The sequence below is a fragment of the Paramormyrops kingsleyae genome, chromosome 5, assembly GCF_048594095.1.
Source record: "Paramormyrops kingsleyae isolate MSU_618 chromosome 5, PKINGS_0.4, whole genome shotgun sequence".
NCBI classification, from domain to species: domain Eukaryota; kingdom Metazoa; phylum Chordata; class Actinopteri; order Osteoglossiformes; family Mormyridae; genus Paramormyrops; species Paramormyrops kingsleyae.
The window spans coordinates 6,257,347-6,279,086 of NC_132801.1; the positions used below are offsets into that span (position 1 = coordinate 6,257,347).

Genomic DNA, 21,740 nt, shown 5'->3' on the forward strand with positions numbered 1-21,740 from the left:
CAGGCAGCAGAGGGACACAAATATCAGACTGAGACCCATTTTAGATAGACTGTAACAGCTGTATTGCTTTTATAAATTGTTGTAAATCTTGTAATATTATTGTCATATTTTAAAAATATGAATAGTTTTACACTTGCAGAATATTTTATTGTGTTGAAAACAGTGACTGACTTGGTAGAGGAATATAAGAAAATAACCTTGCATAAGACAAAATTAAACAAAGTAATTAAATATATACTGTTACGCATTAGTGCATTTTAAAACATTTAGAATGAGGTCATAGTGAAACTTGATTTTAGATTCTACAAATATTGTGTAATTATCGCTTGTGGACTGAAATACACGAAGATAATGTTTGTATAATAAGTCTTTACATAGGAAATTAATCTCTTTATCATGTGACCATTTCCCCCCACGACCCGCCCCACACCCATCAGAGGAGGATCCTGTACAAACCTGCCACAGCTTTTAAAGGAGTCAGTGTCAGTGTGTGACAGAGAGCAGCAGTCACTGGGACTCAGTGTGTACTTTACCTCAGTGCTCCTCCCTCTGTCCTGCAGCCATGAAGCTCCTACCAGCCCTGCTCACCCTCACAGCACTGGCTCTCTCAGGTCCCTGTCTCTCTCCTCTCTGTCTCTCTTTCTCTCTGCATGTTTCTTTGTGCTCATCTAAAAGTCTGCTCTACCTCTTTACTTACAGGTGTGAAGGCTCAGATTATACTGACTGAGTCTGAACCAGTGGTGAAGAGACCAGGAGAATCACACAAACTGACATGTACAGTGTCTGGGTTCACAATCAGTAGCTGGTGGATGAGCTGGATCAGACAGGCTCCTGGGAAGGGACTGGAGTGGATTACATCCAGTGATGGTAGTAGCACTTACTACTCCCAGTCCTTTCAGGGCAGATTCACCATCTCCAGAGACAAGGGCAAGAACCAGCTGTATTTACAGATGAACAGCCTGAAAGATGAAGACACGGCTGTGTACTACTGTGCCAGAGACTCACAGTGATGGGGGCTGTGGGGAAGTCGTACAAATACTTCCTCACAGGTTCTTCATTTTTAATTTTTTCAGAAGGCTTGGTAGACTTTACACAAGATTTTAATCTCCCAAAATCAGTGTCATTTTTTTTTTTTGCTTACAGGGATTCATGCTCAGCTTAAACTTTAAAACCATACAGTTAAACACTAATTGATTTGTAAAAAAAAAAACAATTACGACATATTAGTTTTCTTTTCTAAATTAGACTGAATAATGAAGGACCATCATGTAAACTATTAATCATCATAAATCAGTAACAAATAAACCATCTGTTTCTCGAAACTGCATGCAAATTGCAAAAACTGAACATCTATGCAAGTATAATTTTCTTTTATTTAGAAATTCTAATTTTATTGATAAACTAACAACACATCTTATGAATAAGATTAATTTGCTTCCATTTAGGCATATTGTCTTATTTTAGGGAACCTAACCAAGTACAATTATCTTACTGGCTGATAATTTTTCTAGTTTTAGGCTGTCTTCTCTCCAAATAGAAACAGTTTATCTTAAATTTAAAGGCTGTTTTTGCAATGAAAATATATGGAAAAAATGGTTCACTCTCTTGGTCAGAGAAACATCCTATTAAAAATATATACAAATCTATTTTAGCAGGTAGAATGTGTGTTTGTGTATGTTGTTGCTCAGAATCACCACTGAAACATTATTTCAAGTCTGACATCCCTAGTGATGCCCACAGCACCTCTACTCCTGTGTCCCGTTTAGCCGCCTCAGCTTGGTGCCTCACAGTCAGCGGCTCCAGGCCTCTCAGCACTGAGCACTCAGAGGCTCACCTGCTGATGAGCAAAGGGCTGGCAGGCAGAAGACCTGCCATGTGGGTGTGTGCAGGTTGGCTGTGACCTTCTGCCTCTGTCTGTGCACCTTGTCAATCAACTCTTTGGTCACTCAGGGTACAAGGCTGGGGACACCATGGATAGGATGCCAGTCAATCAAAAAGCTTGTGTGTCATAGAATAAATATTAATATTTTGTTTATGAAAAGGGGACAACATGGTGAATCAGTGGGTAACATCGTTGCTCCATATCCTGAGGATTTGTGGTTTAAACCACCATGATCTGTGTGTGGTGTTTGCTGTATAAGAAGCTGCAACATGAAGAGACTGTATTAAAAGGTAAATTGATGCTAAAAGTATAATGAATGTAGGTGGATATGAGCAACTGTACAGCCATGAAGTCCATCAGAATGTGTCTCCATATGATCTCCATCTGACAGCTCCACACTGACTTTGACCGGCTGTGTTTCTGCTTTTCTTGCTCACAACCAAATTCCCCAGAGATTCAATATTTCAGTAGGATGTATGAAAGCAACTGTGATGTCATCAGCTACAAAGTAACTGAGGGCTCTCTTCTGTCAGAATGCTTACAGTAATACAGCTGCAGTGGTAATGATGAGATTCCACCGTCTGTTCAGCTTTATCTTAAGTATTAACAATTGTTTGTTCATAAGTAAATGTACTTTCTCTAAGTGCTTTTTCCATCTCATCTCCATTGGCTTTATCATATTGACATAAACTTTTGAAATGTATGAAAGACATATGGTTTTATATAGTGTCTTCTCTTTCTCTTTTACTGGGTAAAATATTGAAGTGTCCTTATAGTAAAACTTCCTCTTACTATATGTAGCAGGTTTAGTGTGTAAATCTTCAGGAACATCAGCACCTGCACTGTAGTATCACTCCTCCTGTCCTTTAATACTACAAAGGGCATTTCATACTCCACCCCTCTGCAAATGAGTCCCTGTTTCCTTCCTCCCTCCTCATTTAAACAGCACATTGTTGACTCTCTTTAAACCCTCAGTAGTTCCTAAGGAACACGGTGAAGAGCAGCTCACAGCAGATCATCTTCAGCACCGACCATGTTCTCTGTGTCTCTGCTGCTGCTGGCAGCTGCATCCCGTGAGTCTCTGTGTTTCTTCAAAAAGAACAAAAATTAACAGAACAACAGAAAAGTGAATTAAGAAACAGCAGTGGGATACACTAACAATAATGTCCTTTTCTTTTCAAACTCATATGTACTTTGGTTTCTTCTTGATTACAGGTGTTCACTGTAATGTTCAACTCACACAGCCAGGATCTATGGAAGTCAAGCCTGCACTCTGACAATAACACTCTCTTTATGTTTATACTGCAAGTTAATACCACAAGTGTCATTAGGGAATTCAGTCTATAATTATTTAACTCATGCAGTTAAATGCAGAGAAAAATCCCATACAGTTAGCAGTTAATGTGTCCGGGAAAATATAACATTGTTTTCATAAAGTAATGACTCATTCAAGATTCATTCATTCAAGATTCAAAGAACTTTATTAATCCCAAAGGGAAATTGCTTTGTCTTGGTTATACAGTTGCTCTGATTAATTTACTGGGAAGAAAGGAAAAAAAAGGAAATAGTTTAGGAAAAAGTATTAGAATGGAAAAATATAGATATAAAAATTTAAAGAAAAATACCAATAAGTAGAAGTAAAATATAATAAAATTAAATTAAATATAGCACACATGTTTAGTAATGCACTGGAAATGCACATTTTAAGGGAGGAATGATCAGAAATATATAATTTAATGGAAAAAAAAACTTAAATCCCCTTCACTGCTCTGAGGCAGGAGATACATTTAGATGAAGGACAAGCATAAGACATGAGGAACAGTGGATAATAATAGTTTAGAATCTCTATGCAAATATTCATATTCACCTCCATCAATGGCTGCTGACCATTAATTTTATTAATAGATATACTGAAGAGGAATAGAGGACAATGTTCCCAGTATTATTAAAATGATAATGATGTGGTACAATAACTTATTTCCAGTATCTCCAGACCAATGTCGTTTTACTTTATTTATCCACAATATCTCCTCTTTTAATAAGATGTAGTGGCTGCTGCCAATCATAACCAAAACACTCTCATGTGACATGCTCCACTCTCTCACTCCACCTTGCACTGCATTTTTGGGTGTAGGTTGTCCGTTCTTAAAATATTACTGCATGATTGGCTGGAATTCCTCTCGTTTCTGTGATGTGATAGGCTGATGTGTGCTATCAATCGGCATTCCTTATTGACAGCCTATCCAAGTTTCTAATTTTCTAATCATTTTATTTGAAAATAAGTTCATATATGGGTGGTGCTTTGGTGCAGTGATTACCGCTGCTGCCTCACAGCAAGAAGGTCCTGGGTTCAGTCTCAGGCCCTTTTATGAAGATTTCTTACATCTCGTATAAAATAGACATTGAGATCCCACACTGCCCTGACTCTGCCACCCGCAGTGTATCTGCAGACCCAGTGAAGTGACAAAAAGCAAAAGTCTGGTCTTTCTTCACTTTTGGTTTTGCCACCTGGGAAGTGCCGCTACCATTTGTCTGACTGGCAGCCTTTAGCTGAGTCCCTCACCAAAGGATCCACAAGTTCCTGTTCACTGCTGTTTTTTGTTTTTGCCCACCACCACCCCCCCTCTTCGGAGGACAACTTTATGTTTAATTACGATATAAAAAAACTTTAAAAAAAAAAAGAATAAATGATTACATTCACTTTTTTTTTTCACGTACTGTAGATGGGGGGGCTCATTTATAACATACAAAAACCCGAAATACAACATAAAACAAAATAAAACAAATAACAAGCATACAGGAGGCAAAATAGTGCCACAAGATCCGACAATGATGACAAAGCAAAAAGACAGACAGACAAGAGACAATACGAGACAATACGAAGTGACTTACGAGAGACTGGGACACGGCAGACAAGCAGTTACAGTTAGAGATGCTGAAGTTGATCAGATGTATGTGTATGTGTGGGGTTTGTACTAAAAGTTTATAAAAGTAATTGTGTATATGTGTACAGAGAAGGAGGGGGGAATGGGGTTAACTCTGCAGATATACACAGTTTTTTTTTCCCTCTCCTTTGCTATATGTTAGTAAAGTTATTGTGATGGAATATTAAGAAATGTTATAAATTGAAATGTATTCTACAATCAAGTTGGTCCAGTGAGTAATATGACATGAGCTCTTAGATTTCCAGAACTACTTTCTTGGCGACAGCAAGAGAAATGAGCAAAGGGTTTTTATATTTAGAGGGAAGATGTATATTAGATGTATCACCAAGAAGACAGAGTGACGCTGATGCTGGGATTCTGCATCTCAGAATAGTGGAGAGTGTTTCAGTAACCCTTAGCCAAAGGGAGTGAACTGGTTCACAAAGCCAGACAGAGTGAAAATAATTATCTATGCTCCCCAAAGTACACTGTGAGCAGATATCTGTGTTAGTCAATCTCATTTTAAACATTTTATTTTGTTTAATATCAGTTCTGTGTATGACTTTATATTGGATAAGCTGCAAGTTGGAGTTGGTGGTCATGCAGAAGATGATTTTGCAAATCTACTTCCAGTAATCGGGGTTGGTGGAACAGCCCAAATCTTTTTCCCATTTAGCTGTTGGGAGCGTTATTACACTATTTAAGGTAATAAGGTAAATACAATTTAGATACTAATTTTTTTGGGCTGCTGATTTGAATGAGTTCTTCAGTTAGTTGAGATGGCTGTAGTGTGTCATTGGTTAAATTAACTTTTCCTTTAATTCTTAATTTAAGCTGTTGATATTGAAGAAATTGATCTCTCCCAACCCCATATGTCTGCATAAGAGCATCGAATGACATAAATTGGTTATTATGGAATAAGTGGTGGAGGTGTGTAATTCCCTTTTGTTCCCATGTGGGAAAATAAACAGATTTATTTTGTAGAGTAAATGTTGGGTTGTGCCACAATGGGGTGAATTTATTCAGAATCAATGATGACTTAGTGATTTGGTTTGTTTCCACCAGGCTGTCAGAGTTGTAGAGATGGTGTTGATCTTACCAATGTTTGATTTAATGATTGACTGTGGAAGGAATGGGAGATCTGCAACTAGGATATTTTTACACTGATATTGTTCCAATTCAAGCCACGGGTAACTATAGTCTGCTTTTTAATTTATTGCAAATCTTCCGGATGCCTTCTCATCTCAGCCGCTTCCCCGGGACAGCGAACAGACCGTGCCTAAAACCCCAGGCTGAGGTCAGTGACGGTATCTTGCTGGCCCGCTTCCTCCCTGCCATGCGCAACGTCACCTCCTTTTCAGGGCAGCACCCTCACCACCTGTAGAGGGCGCACTTGTGCAAAATACAAACTGATTACACTTGTAAATATGCGTTAAGTAACTTACATATGGCTCCTACACCCAGTGAGGAGGAGTTCATGCAAATCCTGACATCTTCATCCTACATTTATCTCTCTGCACTGAGTGGTGGATCAGAATCTATCAATCATGGCATCTTTAACAAGGATCCCAGTAGTTCTCATGGTTATATGCTTAACAGGTAAACGTTCAGCAACAGGTTTATATTTCAATGTTAGATGTCTGTAATTCTCATTTCTTGCTTTTCTCTGTTTCTCTAGGTGTTGATACACAGACTCTGACTGAGTCTGAAGCAGCAGTTAAAAAGCCGGGAGAATCACACAAACTGACATGTACAGCCTCTGGGTTCACATTCAGTAGCTCTTATATGGTCTGGGTCAGACAGGCTCCTGGGAAGGGACTGGAGTGGATCGCAGAGATCAGCACTGGTGGTAGTAACACTTACTACTCCCAGTCTGTTCAGGGCAGATTCACCATCTCCAGAGATGATGGCAAGAACCAGCTGTATTTACAGATGAACAGCCTGAAAGCTGAAGACACGGCTGTGTACTACTGTGCCAGACACTCACAGTGAGAGAATGTAATGGGAGAGTGATACAAAAACTCACTTAGACCAAATGTGATGCAGGTTTTATGGGAGGAAGTTTTTGTATTTTATAATAGGTCTCCTTGCAATCTGTGGACAAAATATTACACATTAATTAAGATTAATGTCAGTAATTTTCAATATGCATGCTGCAGTTTTTATTTCTATAGTGAATCCAAATTCTTTTGTTGGATTATTTTATATATGACCATTATGCAATTTATTTTTGCTCTGATTATCTCCTAGCTATTCGTTAAATCCAATTATTCTGCCCTTTGATGTCACACAGGATTCATTTTGGTTGACTGACAGACTGTAGTATGTCTCAATGACTCAACTCATAGGCTTCAAACCAGTTTATCTCTGTACAATATTATACAGATACTCATCTCCAGGTTAATTAAACCAAGTTATTAGGCAGAAAACTATCATCATTAATTTATAATATTCCATGTTCCAGCATCAACTGAAATATCAATTACATTTCAAAGTAAGGCGCTGTTTCTCAGAAAGACATACCCATCAGACATAACTATCAGAAAGACATACCGATGAGACATGCCCATCAGAAAGACATACCTATCAGAAAGACATACCCATGAGACATACCAATCAGAAAGACATACCGATCAGACATACCAATCAGACAGACACACCTATCAGAAAGACATATGTATCAGAAAGACATACCCATCGGAAAGACATACCAATGAAGACATAACAATCAGACATACCCATCAGACATACCGATCAGAAAGACGTACCCATCAGACATACCCATCAGACATACACATCAGAAGGACATACCCATGAGACATGCCCATCAGAAAGACATGCCCATCAGACAGGCCCATCAGAAAGACATACCCATGAGACATGCCCATCAGAAAGACATACCGATCAGACATACCCATCAGAAAGACATACCTATCAAACAGACATGCCCATTAGAAAGACATACCGATCAGACATACCCATCAGAAAGACATACTCATGAGACATGCCCCTCAGAAAGACATACCGATCAGACATATCTATCAGACATACCCATCAGAAAGACATACCTATCAGACAGACATACCCATCAGAAAGACATACCTATCAGACAGACATACCCATCAGAAAGGCATACCCATCAGAAAGACATACTGTACCTATCAGACAGACATACCCATCAGAAAGACATACCTATCAGACAGACATACCCATCAGAAAGGCATACCTATCAGAAAGACATAACAATCAGACATACCTATCATAAAGACATAGTCTCACAGACTACGAGGAGTAGAAGTTGTCCGACTTGGCTGCAGTCAGTTTATACTCCACCCCTGCAGCCGCCGACAGATCGCACTCCACGATGCGTCAGCTGCAGTCGAACGCACCCATTGCTTCTTTAAGGGGGGATGGGCAAAATTACAACGTCGTCGGTGATTGGCTGTTGTGCTGGCGTTCAGTAAACCTCTGCTCGATAGGCCAACGAGTTGTCTGTCTCAGCGCATTCTCTAAAACGGAGCAAATTTGGTTGATCGAGTTTTATAGTCTGTGTGTTTCATTGTGATCGTCCTTATTTTTTATCGATAAAAAATCAAGATCGTTTTTGTCTCCCAGCACTAATAGCATAGTTATAATTCAATTAAATTAGGTATTTCACATTCATTAGAAAGCACGGTCTTGGAGGTGCAAGTCAATCTGGAGGCTCATTCTCTTCAATTCAAAGCAGAGGATCATCACATAGCCGTATTCATAGCTTACCCGAGGCCTCTATCCCTGGTACTTAATATGAACATCTTTCTGGTACATCCCATCTCTTTCCCTTGACGAGGTCTGATAAAATGGTTATACTGTAGGAGAGGATTGCTGAGAATATTATTTTCCATCAGGCCTCGTAACTATGACAAATCTGGGAGATTTTAAATGAGAGACATATGGACATATGGACAATATAATTGAAAAGATAACATGAATTTGATTTAACGAGTAATGACACTTTACAGCAATGCCTTTTTTCTCTACAGTTGATCTGAGTAATGTGATGTTGATTCTATCCCTAGTCTGTTTTCGATCTTGGTCTTGGTCTTGGTCTCGACCAGTCTTGGTCTTGGTCTCGCCTTAGTGTGTCTTGGTCTTGGTCTTGGACTTGGTCTTGGTCTTGGTACCCTCAAGTCTCTGCAGTGTCTTGGTCTTGATACCTTCCGGTCTTGGCAATGTCTAGGTCGGTTTAGGCGGTCTTGACTACAACACTAATGTTAATTAAAAAATTGGGCGGATGTGCACCCAGCGTGTGTAGTATGAGGAGTCGGAAAGGTGTGCTGTGAGTGTAACTGACATAACATCAGTAGACACCATTTTTTGGTGCTTTCCTGTACTATTGTGTCGGGCTCATTAATTCATGCGGAACCATGTCTGGTACTCATGGAATATTTTAAAATTTACTATAATTTTTATAGCAATGACTAATATATAATCAGGTCTGAAATTACAGTATGGGTGGGTGAGTGTTAGTCTAAAATTTTGGTCAGTAGCCATCAGTGAATGTAAATCATACAATTAGATCTGATTTTTAAAACCAGCTTACAGTGAAGTTATACTGAGTTTTCCAGTTGTATTCTGCAAAAGTGTGATAATCAGATGTGGACAGCTTGCAAAAGGATAAATTCAGTTATCTTCAGTTATCTTTACAAAACAAATTAATCTGTTTTGCATGTGACAAATTCCAGCTCTTCTAGCCCCACCCCCAACTCTACTGGAGTATTCAGTGCATTCCAGCCATAGCTTTTAAAGGAGCCAGTGTCAGTGTGTGACAGAGAGCAGCAGTCACTGGGACTCAGTGTGTACTTTACCTCAGTGCTCCTCCCTCTGTCCTGCAGCCATGAAGCTCCTACCAGCCCTGCTCACCCTCACAGCACTGGCTCTCTCAGGTCCCTGTCTCTCTCCTCTCTGTCTCTCTTTCTCTCTGCATGTTTCTTTGTGCTCATCTAAAAGTCTGCTCTACCTCTTTATTTACAGGTGTGAAGGCTCAGATTGTACTGACTGAGTCTGAACCAGTGGTGAAGAGACCAGGAGAATCACACAAACTGACATGTACAGCCTCTGGGCTCACAGTCAGTAACAACTGGATGAGCTGGGTCAGACAGCTCCTGGGAAGGGACTGGAGTGGATCGCTGCCATTTGGACTGGTGATAGTACCACTTACTACTCCCAGTCACTTCAGGGCAGATTCACCATCTCTGAAAACAGCGGCAAGAACCAGGTGTATTTACAGATGAACAGCCTGAAAGCTGAAGACACGGCTGTGTACTACTGTGCCAGACACTCACAGTGATGGGGGCTGTGGGGAAGCCGTACAAATACTACTTCCTCACAGAGAGTAAAGATGACACATTATTTTTTATCTCATTTTTATCTTTTTATTTTTAATATACAGCTGAATAAACATATTAGAACATACAACACATGTTCCATTAGCAGACAGCAAGAGAGATAATGTCAGCAAAAATGGGTCATTTTAAAACCTGTGAATAGAGGCACAACATTCAGTCATGTTTGTTTTGTGAAGTCAAACTCTTTTGTTGTTATATAATAAAGGCAATAATGAATATAAACAATATTTTAAATGCCAAAAAGAGTAAATGTCCTTAAAGGTGACGTCTAATCATCCTAAGGTAATGTTAGACACTGAAAGCTGGTGACAGAGAACTCACTCCGTGTGCAATTTACACTTTTTATACAGTATAAACCTCACAGCCTACCTGCAGCAGCGATGATAGACATTCAGTAATCACTACCTTACTGGGAGCAGAACAAGGACCCTCCTTACGATAGACAGCTGACCAGTGCCTGTCCAGTCCAGGCTGTCCTCCTGAACACCCTGCGGACCGGGTCCAGTACCTGTAGCTCCATCAGCAATTAGCGACACCAGCGATTCTACGAGGATCCGCAGACAGTCTGTGACTCCTTGTGTTAATCCATTTATATTCATCATTTCATTGTTGCATTTTACACACAGGTTACCCAGCATGCCTGATCTGAATTATCGGGGACAGTGTTATCCAGGGGGAAATGGCACGGTGGCATAGCCTGCATTATTCATTGGCTTGGCTTAAATATTTAAAAAATGTAATGAAAAAAATAATGACAATAATCAGTACATACAACATTGAAAATATAAGCCCAGTTGTTATTTGTGTCTTAATTACTTTTAAATGCAAGTTTAATTATAATTACATGGGTCCGCAAAATCACAGCTGGTGCTCCACCTTCTGGCCATTGGAAGGTACTACTTCCGCCACGGGCGCATGCCTCCTATGTACATCTTATGGCTCAGCAAAAGACGAAAGGCATTTCGCGACTGAGCAAAAGATGAAATGCATTTTGTGATTGTTTAGTGTGAACATATTTATTATATAAGTATTGTGTCTGACACTGTGTGCCTGCTTTAAGTGTTCAGCACAGTGACGGCCTGTGGGAAGAAGCTGTCCATGTGTCTGGCTGTTCTGGAGTACAGTGCTCTGTAGCACCTGCCAGAGGGGAGGAGTGTGACCAGGGTGTGACCAGGGTGTGACCAGCGTGTGACCAGGGTGTGACCAGCGTGTGACCAGGGTGTGAACAGGGTGTGACCAGGGTGTGATGGGTCTGCAGAGATTCTGCCCTTTTCCTGACTCTGGAAAGTCCTGAGAGGATGGCAGGTCAACACCAATGTCCTGACTGTCTGTTGAAGTCTCTTCCCGTCCTGTTTGCTGGCCAAACCAAACCAGACCATGATGGATGTGCAGAGCCCAGACTGGATTATTGCCGAGTAGAACTGGGTCAGCAGCTCCTGAGGCAGGTTGGACTTCCTGATCTGGAGCAGGAGATACATCCTCTGCTGGACCTTTGTTGGCCGCCCACTGTAGGTCCTGGGAGATTATGGGTCCCAGGAACCTGAAGGTTTCCACAGCACACAGAGTATGATTATTTTGACATTCATCTGCCAAAATTAGCGTTTAATTTGATTACTTTGGAAGGGAAAATCCACACCTCGTGGGCACAGAAAAATTCACTTTTTGGCCACTGAAATAGATGAGGCTACAGGCCAGGTTGTTACCGCAAAATAATTCAAAGAAAATTTCAAAAAGGAATAATAATTTCTTGCATTTTTTTTGTAACAGAGCTTTCAGAACCGAAGCAGGATAAAAATGAACAAGAAAATGTGATAGAAGAACAAGCAGAGAGGGAGAGGAGAGGAGCAGCGTTTGTGGAGGCTAATGCTAATGAGCAGGATCACAGAGAGGGAGCGGAGAGGAGCAGCGTTTGTGGAGGCTAATGCTAATGAGCAGGATCACAGAGAGGAGTAAGAAAAGTGCAACACAGATGAAAAGCTTATGTAACTATCAGGTGATGATAGAAAATATTGCATTGCTAAGTGTTTAAGTAATTAATAGGGCATTATTGTTGTTAAAGATGAGTTGTGTGCATGACACCATCATGGTCTTTACGAGCTTCAATGCTTCAGAATTTATAAATGAATCACTTCCTATAGGACACCAACAAACTGCTAATGCAAAGTACCAGCAGAAAACAGAGCAAAGTCCTTGTCTTGCCAATTAATTGCAGTTTCGACTGGTGGTGTGACGTCCTTTACAGGACACTTGGATTCGTTAGCTGACTGTGATCAGCTGTTAGGTTTGTGTTTTTAACAAACATGAGTAGTTAAGGAACAATGTTGCCAAGCAGACTTAGAGTAAAATTCACCAACAAATAATATTTTTCTCAGATGACCTATTGCTGGTATTTAGTTTACTCCTTAGTACAATTTAGCCTAAATAAGAGGCAATTTTTTGACATTTCAGAACACGAGTGTTTTAGGTCTATTTTATGTGAACAGTAAATGCCACTGACACTGGCTCCAATTCAATTCAATTCAATTTTATTTATATAGCGCATTATCACAACATTACATTGTCTCAATGCGCTTTACATTTCTGCCTCGTAAGGACCCCCCATTGAGTAAGCCAAAGGCAACGGTGGCAAGGAAAAACTCCCTAAGAGGAAGAAACCTTGGGAGGAACCAGACCCAAAGGGGGAGCCCATCCTCCAGGGGCCGGCAGATGAGTCAAACAAACAAGATGAAATGACTAAGCTAATACAGGGGTTGAAATATATGTCTCAATGCAGCGGCCGACCGGTGCAGGCACGTGGTGCTTGATGCACGATGGCAGGATTAATAGACACACAGCCGCAGGATGGATGGCGAGGCATCGTGTTGAGCCAACGGCAGGCAGGTTGGAGGGTAGTTGCCGGAGGTGGAGGTAGTTGTCTTGCAGGCCGCAGAGGCATAAACTCTTCAACGACATTGTGCTCCATGGAGCACACCCCAGAAGGGGTGAGGGAGGAAGTGAGAATAATTGTGTATTAGTCAGAGTTGAGGAAACCAGAGGCAGTGCAAGCAAAATGATCGAGTGCAATATTCGTCTAGGCTCCGGCAGATCTGAATATAGCAGCACGAGAAAGAGGGAGAGACAGGCGGGAACACAGGCATGGGGACTCCCTGAACATCAGCACTCTAGTGTAGAGCTAGAGTGACAGCACTGACGCATCAGTTTATCCAAAGCCAATGACACCGATCCCCACCCAGCTCTTCACCTCATACTGTTAGTCTGACTGGGAGTGAGCGACTAGCTGGAACCAGAACTAGGTTTCCTATACGCTAAGCTATACAAGTGCGTTTTTAATCTAGACTTGAAAAGCGAGAGTGTGCCTGAATCCCGCACATCCGCCGGGAGACCATTCCACAGCTGGTGGACGAATCAGAACCGTGAAAGCATACATACAATCATACAACCAACATAACGTCCTATCCCTGGATGCTGTTGTGATCGCATCCAGGGAAGCAAGAGCAGGGAGACGGAAAGCCAGGGATTCAGGGTTTATTGGGGAGAAACAGCACATTCGGGGTAGACTGGCAGCAACGACGAAGGACGTTAATGACGGGACTGGGGAAAACATACTCGAACACGGACTGAAATACACAGGACCTAATGGAAATAATATGAAACAGCTGGTAACAATCAGGATTTCACACAAGGTTATTGAGGGAGCATGGCACACAGGAGGATCGAACAAGCAGGGCATGACAGATGGTATTTAATTGTCCCAGTGGGGAAATTAGGAGATTACAGCAGCTCAGACTGTGAAAGCAAAACAGTGACAGAGATAAATAATAATATGGATAAGGATACAAATGATGCCTGTTCATCACAAGGCACATACACACACAGTCACACTGCACGTGCAGTTTAGAGACACCTAACCGCATGTCTTTGGGCTGTAGGAGGAAATCAGAGTATCCAATGACAATGGAGATGGGGAGACCATGCAGGCTCCACACACACAGTCACACTGCATGTGCAGTTTAGAGACACCCAACTGCGAGTCTTTGGGCTGTAGGAGGAAATCAGAGTATCCAGTGACAATGGAGATGGGGAGACCATGCAGGCTCCACACACACAGTCACACTGCATGTGCAGTTTAGAGACACCTAATCACGTGTCTCTGGGCTGTAGGAGGAAATCAAACACTTCTCCAGGGTGGTGGGAAGTCTGGAGCCTGTTCTGGGCAGTTAAAGCACTAGGTCAGGAAACTCCACGTATAGAATGACAGTCCATAATCAGGGCAGGCACAGAACGGCACAGTTTAGAGACAGCAAATCACTGAACTGCAGGGCTGTGAAATGAAACCCATACAGCACTGGGAGAACATGCTTATAAAATTTTCTGAAAGTATTTCAATGTGAAGTTTTTTAAAAAAGTAAATAAAAATATAATTATTACAAGCAGACATAATTGTTTATCTCATCAAGATTTCAGGAAAATCCTGAGATGGACCAGCACCCCGCCCAGGGCGTACCCCCACCTGAGATGGGCTCCAGACCCCCTGAGACCCTGAGCAGGATAAGCAGCTGGAAGATGAATGGATGGATTTCTTGAAAAATGTTTCTTAATTTTGTAGTTTTTCCCTATATGGGGGCAGCAGAGCTCCTTACAGAGGCAAGTATGACCATCTGCATTTATTAAGAGGCTCCTTCAATCCCCCAGGGAGGATTCACCCACCTGCCCTTCATATAAATGAGGTTCCTCTAAACACACAGACTTCACATACAAATCAGCCAAACACTTTGTGTTACAATGGAAGCTCTGAGAGTCCTGATACTTTTAATGCCTTTCTTTTCATGTAAGATCACCATACTTTATAGATGATTTTTAATCATACTTCAATATTTGTTTTCTTATATTTCTACATACTCTTTGCATTATAGAGTATATTTTAAAAATCATATCAGTTAATAATCTTTTTTTTTATAGGTGCACATTGCAATATTGAACTCACTCAACCAGATTCAGTGACTGTAAAATCAGGAGAGTCTCTGACCATCTCCTGTAAAGTCTCTGGATACTCAGTGACTGACAGCAGCTACTGTACAGATTTCATTCAACAGCCATCAGGGAAAGGACTGGAGTGGATTGGTGAAGTTTGTGGTAGTGGGAACACTTATTACAAGGACTCACTAAAGAATAAATTCACCATCTCCAGAGACACCTCCAGCAGCACAGTGTCCTTACAGGGGAAGAGCCTGCAGACTGAAGACACAGCTGTGTACTACTGTGCTCCATATAGACACTATGACTGAAAGTAATAGAATAGAGATAAAAAAAAAAATACAGTTTGACAAAATAGACTGGAAAATATATTTAATCAAATATTGATATTCAAGTATCTATTGTATTTATTTATGTAGAGTGGAAGCCACACAAGTTCAGAGACAGGGACCTGATCACCCAACATCAATACCCAACCTGAATGGCAGCAAATCCCACCAGCAATGTCCCAGCATCTAACAGAAAGCCTTCCCAGAGGAGTACAGGATACTACAGGAACTAAGGGTTAGTCAACTTCATATTAATACCCTTAGATTCAGAGTGAGATGTTGGGCAATCTGGTGTCCCAATACTTTTGTCCATATTGTGTAGCAAACTGCAGGCACCAAATCAGCCCAACATTAACTGTCTGTACCCACTCCCTCCAGTAACAACTTTTACCTTGCTCACTGTCCCCCCAAGGAAAGTGCCTGCTGTTAAATTCCACAGTTTGACATTAAGAACCATCCCTGATTGTCACCCCAGTCTGCTTCAGCACAATCCGTATTCTCCACATCCCTGCTGCGGCTCGCGTTTGGTTTGTATTTAAACCCCTAGTGGACGGATTATGCAAAGTTACTTATCGCTCTGGGGCTTTAAAACCAGCATGTCAAAGGTTCGCACTTGAGAGAGCTACCAGCCACGCTTTTCTTTACCCTTTAAAACCGAAAATTGCAACAATTTTCACTGGAAAATTTTTTATATTGGGGTCCATACAAGGTAGGAAAGGCTTTGAGATTATATTGTGCATGTTGAAATATAACAAAATAATTACTTGTTGGCCTGAAGTTAATTTGACATTTAAATGTTCATATCCTCAGGATTATACGGCGAGGAAATTAGGTTGGATCAACCGCTGGCCCAGGTGCGTAAACCTGGGGAGCGGCTCAGGCTGTCCTGCGCCATCTCTGGGTTTGATATGACAAGCTACTACATGCACTGGGTATGGCAAGAGGCAGGAGAACCACTTGAGTGGCCGGAATAATGATCCGATTTTGGCAGAATCCCTGAAAGGGCAGTTCATCCTTTTTTTTTTTTTTTTTTTTTTTATTGCCCACCACCACCCCCCCTCTTCGGAGGACAACTTTATTTTACATTACATTTGAGAGCAAAGAGTGTGGCCGCTCCGAACTCACCAGTACCGTGGAAAAAGGAAAAAAAAAAAAAAAAAAAAAAAAAAAAAAGAAAAACAGGGTGGGTACAGAAACAACAAGCATAACAATAACAGGCATCAATCAACATGGGGAGAGGGGGAGAGAGAAAAAGAAAAAAAAAAAGGTATACAGAAATAATAACACTAATAATGTAGGTGGGATGGAAAAAAAAATTAAGTATAGGGGAATACAGAATACAAACAAGCATAAGAAGCATAACACTCATCAAACAACAAGAATTATAACAACATCAGTGATAATAATAATTAATAATGTGACAAATCGGTATTATATATATGTAGCATACACACACGTGATCGTACCGTTATATATGTATATTTTAATTCCTAAATCTATAACATACCCTAAAAAGTAATAATAATAATGATATTGATCGCTCAACCATTCTTGTATGCATGTGCAAGTATAGGTGTGACCTGATTTGTCATTGGATGTGCTGGCATTTAATGGCGTCAGGGGAGGCGGCAGCACCCCCCCCCCCCCCCCCCCCCAGGCCCAAGGCGAAGGCAGGAGAACCAGGCAACCGAGGCCACCCTACTGCCCCCCCGGCACAAGGGCCCACAGCCACGCATCCCCGAGACAACCACCCGCCCAACCCGAGAGGGAGCCCGCGAGGGACTAAGGGGGCGCCAACCCCCGCACAGGGAGGCCCGCAGAGGGATGACGGGCGGCGAGCCCCCCAGCCCCACCCGCAACCCCCCCACCGAGGCAGGCGGGTCCAGGGCCGAAGGGCCCCACCAACCGGGACCACCACCCCCCCCCCCCGGCGGACGGCCCCCCACACACCGGAGGAGCCCCAGCCCCCCCAGCCCGTCCCCCGGCAGGACGGGCCGCCGCCCACCGCAGCAACCCGGCCCGCCTCCCCCCCAACACTGCAGGATGATCCAAGGGGGGCAGTTCATCCTGACTGAGGATGTTGCCAGTAACACACAGTATTTAGAGGCCGTCAGTCTGAAGACGGGAGACTCAGCTGTTTACTACTGTGCTCGAGGCTCAGTGAGTGTAGTCAGTGTGACTGCTGCACAAAAAGCACGAGGTGGGAAATCCACCCCAAGAGCTTTATTATTTGATGAGATTGCTGAGGTAATGTAACCTGGACTGGATATGGAAACAAAACTACAGGAGCATTTAATAAACTTAGTATTTAGGGGTCAAAGCAGCAAAACTGCTGGATCCCTATTGTGTGTAGCTGCTGGATCCATTATTTTTGCAGCTTATTATTTAATTATTTATTTTTGCCTTTTGCAGCCCAAATGGTCTGACTTAGAGATATAAAATTTGCAGGATAAGCTTATCAGATAGAAATCTAGGGCCTTTCAAAAAATGACACTTTGCTATAATTCAGCAAAGCACCTTTTGGTTTATTACTTATGAACAGTGATGGTCACATTCAAACACTTTTTATCATCACATTGTTCAGCTAGGCTGCATCAGATGGCACTGGGCATGTCCACTTCTGCTATTTCACGAAAAAAGGAAAACCTGCTTTTGTGAACTAGTCTGTGGATTTTGCAATCAGAGACTAATAGCTGTCAACATAATGCTTGGCTGTCATCTTTAATAATTATTTTGCATAACATTACATTGTTTTTTGTTCTGTGGAAAGCTAAAGATCCATCTGCTGACCAGATTTGAAAATGAATTTAAACATGTTGTGGGCTGTGTAAATAAAATCCAGTAAAATACAGTTATAACAAACTTCAAGGGACCTGGTCCGTTATATCCAGAGTTGCTGTATGCTGTAATTTTCCCTTTAGATTAAACTTTACTCTGAGAGAACTTGGGAAATAGAATCCAGTCCGTACATTCCATTACATTACCCCTGTATTCTAAATTATCGTATAGTTATAGTTTGATTTTAAAACAGTGCGATGCAAATATGATTTAGCTAAAAACGAAACCTACTATTAAAAATCATATTATTACAGGCTACATCAGACGAACGTTAGTATCGATGTAGGAGCTTTTAGCTGGAAGGGCAGCAGCAGTAAAAAGCCATCTGACATTTATCAGTACTCACTGGTCAATGACAAAAGAGTCAGCATGGTGGTCAGTGAGATCCGCGTCAATGTGGCAGACTGGGGAGGTCAAACTCATTACGAATATGCTGCACAACACCAATCTAGTGGAAAGGAGCGATCTGGGAGAATAGACAAGCCAGGTAACATTGCTGTGTTTTCAAACTGAGATTATCTGATTTCCTGTGGAGCTTTATCTCTGCAGTGAACCATAACTGAAATATGAAGTGTCACTGACATTTTGCCTTTTTTATATTTCTGTTACCTTTAGCTCCACCAACATCCCCAACCGTGAGTCTTGTGACTCTGCCCAGCGGGGAGAGCCGTGTAGATGCTCTAATGTGTGTCATTCAGGATTTCCACCCCAAGAGCGTCACTGTGACATGGAAAGCTGGGTACAGAACTATCTCAGGACAGACCTGGGAGTCGGAGAAAGAACAGAAAGGACTGTACTCAGCCAGCAGTTTGCTGAAACTGGACAGCAGCGTCTGGGAGAGTGACACTGTGTACACATGTGAGGTGCAGCACAGTACTAATAAAACCACTAAGACCATCAGTAAAGGTGAGTGAGCTCACAGCACACAGATACTGTCAGTGAGCATCTGATCTCACAACAACATCAGCAGACCCATTCATAAATAAGAGGCCAACATTTCCATCTTTATTCCAGTTCATTATATTATTTCTTCACCTGCTTTAACTAAAATAATGTATGTTTGTAAAAAATATGACATCCATCCCTTCATTCACCATTCATTCACCATTCATCCATCTCTCCATCCACCTTCCCCTCCATCCATCCATCATCACCTTCACAAGATTACAGTGAACCTGGAGACTATGATAGGAAGTAGAGGGAACATGACAGGGAGCTGCCTGGGTGGGATGCAGGCCGGTCACAGGGGGTCAGTACACACTAATATACACTGAGGGCTATTTAGAGACACCACTACACCCAACCTCATGTGTCTGACTGTGGGAGAAAACCTGAGTAACCAGTGGAAACCCATGCGGACACGGGCAAAGCATGACAACTGCACACTTACAGAGCGTGAACAGGAATCACACCTAGAGGTGTGAGACTGTAGTCACTGTAATTAATGGCTTAATGTTGGCTAAAAACATCCTATATGGATTTCTGCCATCTTTACAAGCCCAAGGATTATTTCCATTGTATTCTGCCAATAAAGTACCTTTAGAATGTCTTTGTTCAAGATTTGAAGCTGGTTCTGATTGATATGAATAGTGTCTGAAGATCAGTCTGGCTGAATGACTGAGAACTTGAAACTGGCCTCCATGGCTCCTGTTGCTGCTCGTCTTATATGTTCCTCCGTTTCTCTCTCTTCCTCTCCCAGCCCTGTCCAGTATGTCCAGTTTGGATGTGACCCTGAAATCTCCAAGAGTAAAAGAGATGTTCATAGATAACAGGGCTGTGCTGGAATGCATCATCACAGGAGAGGATGAGGCAGTAAAAGAAGCTGAAGTGACCTGGATGCTGGATGATGAACCGATAACAGACACGAATAAGATACAGAATACAGTTCATTCTTTCAGCAGCATCCTGACTGGCAGTGAAGGACTGGGAAGGTGGCAAGACTGTGAAGTGCAGTGTACAGCAGAAGGGTGGTCCTACTACCACAAAGACCCTCAGTGTTGGACAAAAAGGTATATTTCACAATACACTTTCACAGTTAAAATCATAAATAGAAATATTTTTATTTAAGATGAAGTTCAGAGATGCAAAGAAAACTCACCTATATGTTTTTAACAACTGATTTCAGGTACGACAATGCCTACAGTCTCCATCCAAACACCATCTCCTGAAGACCTTGATAGAAAAAGTGAATTCTTCCTACTCTGCCTAGTAACAGGCTTCTATCCTAAGGAAATATATATCATGTGGCAAGTAAATGGGGGGAAGTATGAGGGTATTACTGGAGAGCCACTGAAGACTGAGGATAAATACTCTGTCACCAGTCTGTTTAGGGTCTCAAAAGAGGACTGGGACAAAGGCACCAAGTACAACTGCAACGCCAGACACGTGTCTCAAAAGGGAGCTGAGATACCTGCATCAAACACTGTGTCAAAATCAACGGGTAATTCACTGGAATGTCCTGTATGAATAAAAATCAATTATTTGAAGATGCCACTGAGTTTCCTTACACTGCATAGTCACTGTTATCTCATGTGGACACAGGAAGGTCAGTGTAGTTTTACGTTAGACATTCTAATCTTCAGCTTTTTCAGGAAGTCCACACTTATAGTTTTGTTCACACAGCATGACAAACCCCTGCTTTGCTCACCTTCTGTATTTTGTATTTTGTCTTTTTCCCATGTTGTCCTATGTTGTTGTACTATGTGAAAAATTATTGTCTCATGTTTATAAAGCAAGATTAGTGAAGTATTAGTATTCAATAAGATCACTGTAAAGCAGACTAATAATGGATATAATATTAGTCTGATTTATTTTTTTTCTTAGCCTTTTGCCTGGAGTTTTTTAAATGCTATATGCTTTTTGAAATTTGGAAAATAATATTTTTGATAAACATCCTGAACAACTGATTATTTAGATTAAAGTGAGCAGATTTTGTCTGATATCTGTTAACATTGTTTATGGTTTTCTGTGATGTCATTCTGTCATATTTTAGCCACATGTTCCTCCTCCTGATGTTCACTGTGTCTGTCTCTGTCCATAATGATGTCATCATTCGTCTGCTCCCAGTGTTACGGCTTATTGTCTCACTGCTTGGAGATGCAAATCTCAGATGCCCTGAAGGTCCTTTTAAAGCACCTCCTGTCACTGGAATACTGTGAATCTCCTTAAGAAATATTAATAAAAGTAACTGCATATGAGATTAGAGTCAGTCATTAATTCCATTAAACAGTGCTCTGTTTATTTTTTAATGAGGAAAAATGCACTTAGACACAGCACAAGGCCACCCAGTAATGTGTCACTGTAATTATTTATGTTTTTCAGGTTTACATGGCAGAGATCATTCTAGCGCTACTATCAACCTAATTGTAATATTTAGGGAGCATTTTAATGCTCCCATGTCAGTAAT

General features: G+C 41.4%; 2 gene segments (V, D, J or C); both read left to right on the forward strand.

Moving 5' to 3' along the window:
• Positions 1 to 14,810: 14,810 nt before the first annotated feature.
• Positions 14,811 to 17,978, forward strand: LOC140590960 (immunoglobulin heavy variable 1-69-2-like). The segment is given in 3 exon segments: positions 14,811 to 14,841; positions 16,307 to 16,457; positions 17,539 to 17,978. Coding segments are annotated over 3 exon segments (396 nt in total).
• Positions 17,979 to 18,703: 725 nt separating this feature from the next.
• LOC111843081 (Ig heavy chain C region-like) lies at positions 18,704 to 20,800 on the forward strand. The segment is given in 4 exon segments: positions 18,704 to 18,821; positions 18,950 to 19,240; positions 20,034 to 20,330; positions 20,460 to 20,800. Coding segments are annotated over 4 exon segments (1,047 nt in total).
• The last annotated feature ends 940 nt before the right edge of the window (positions 20,801 to 21,740 follow it).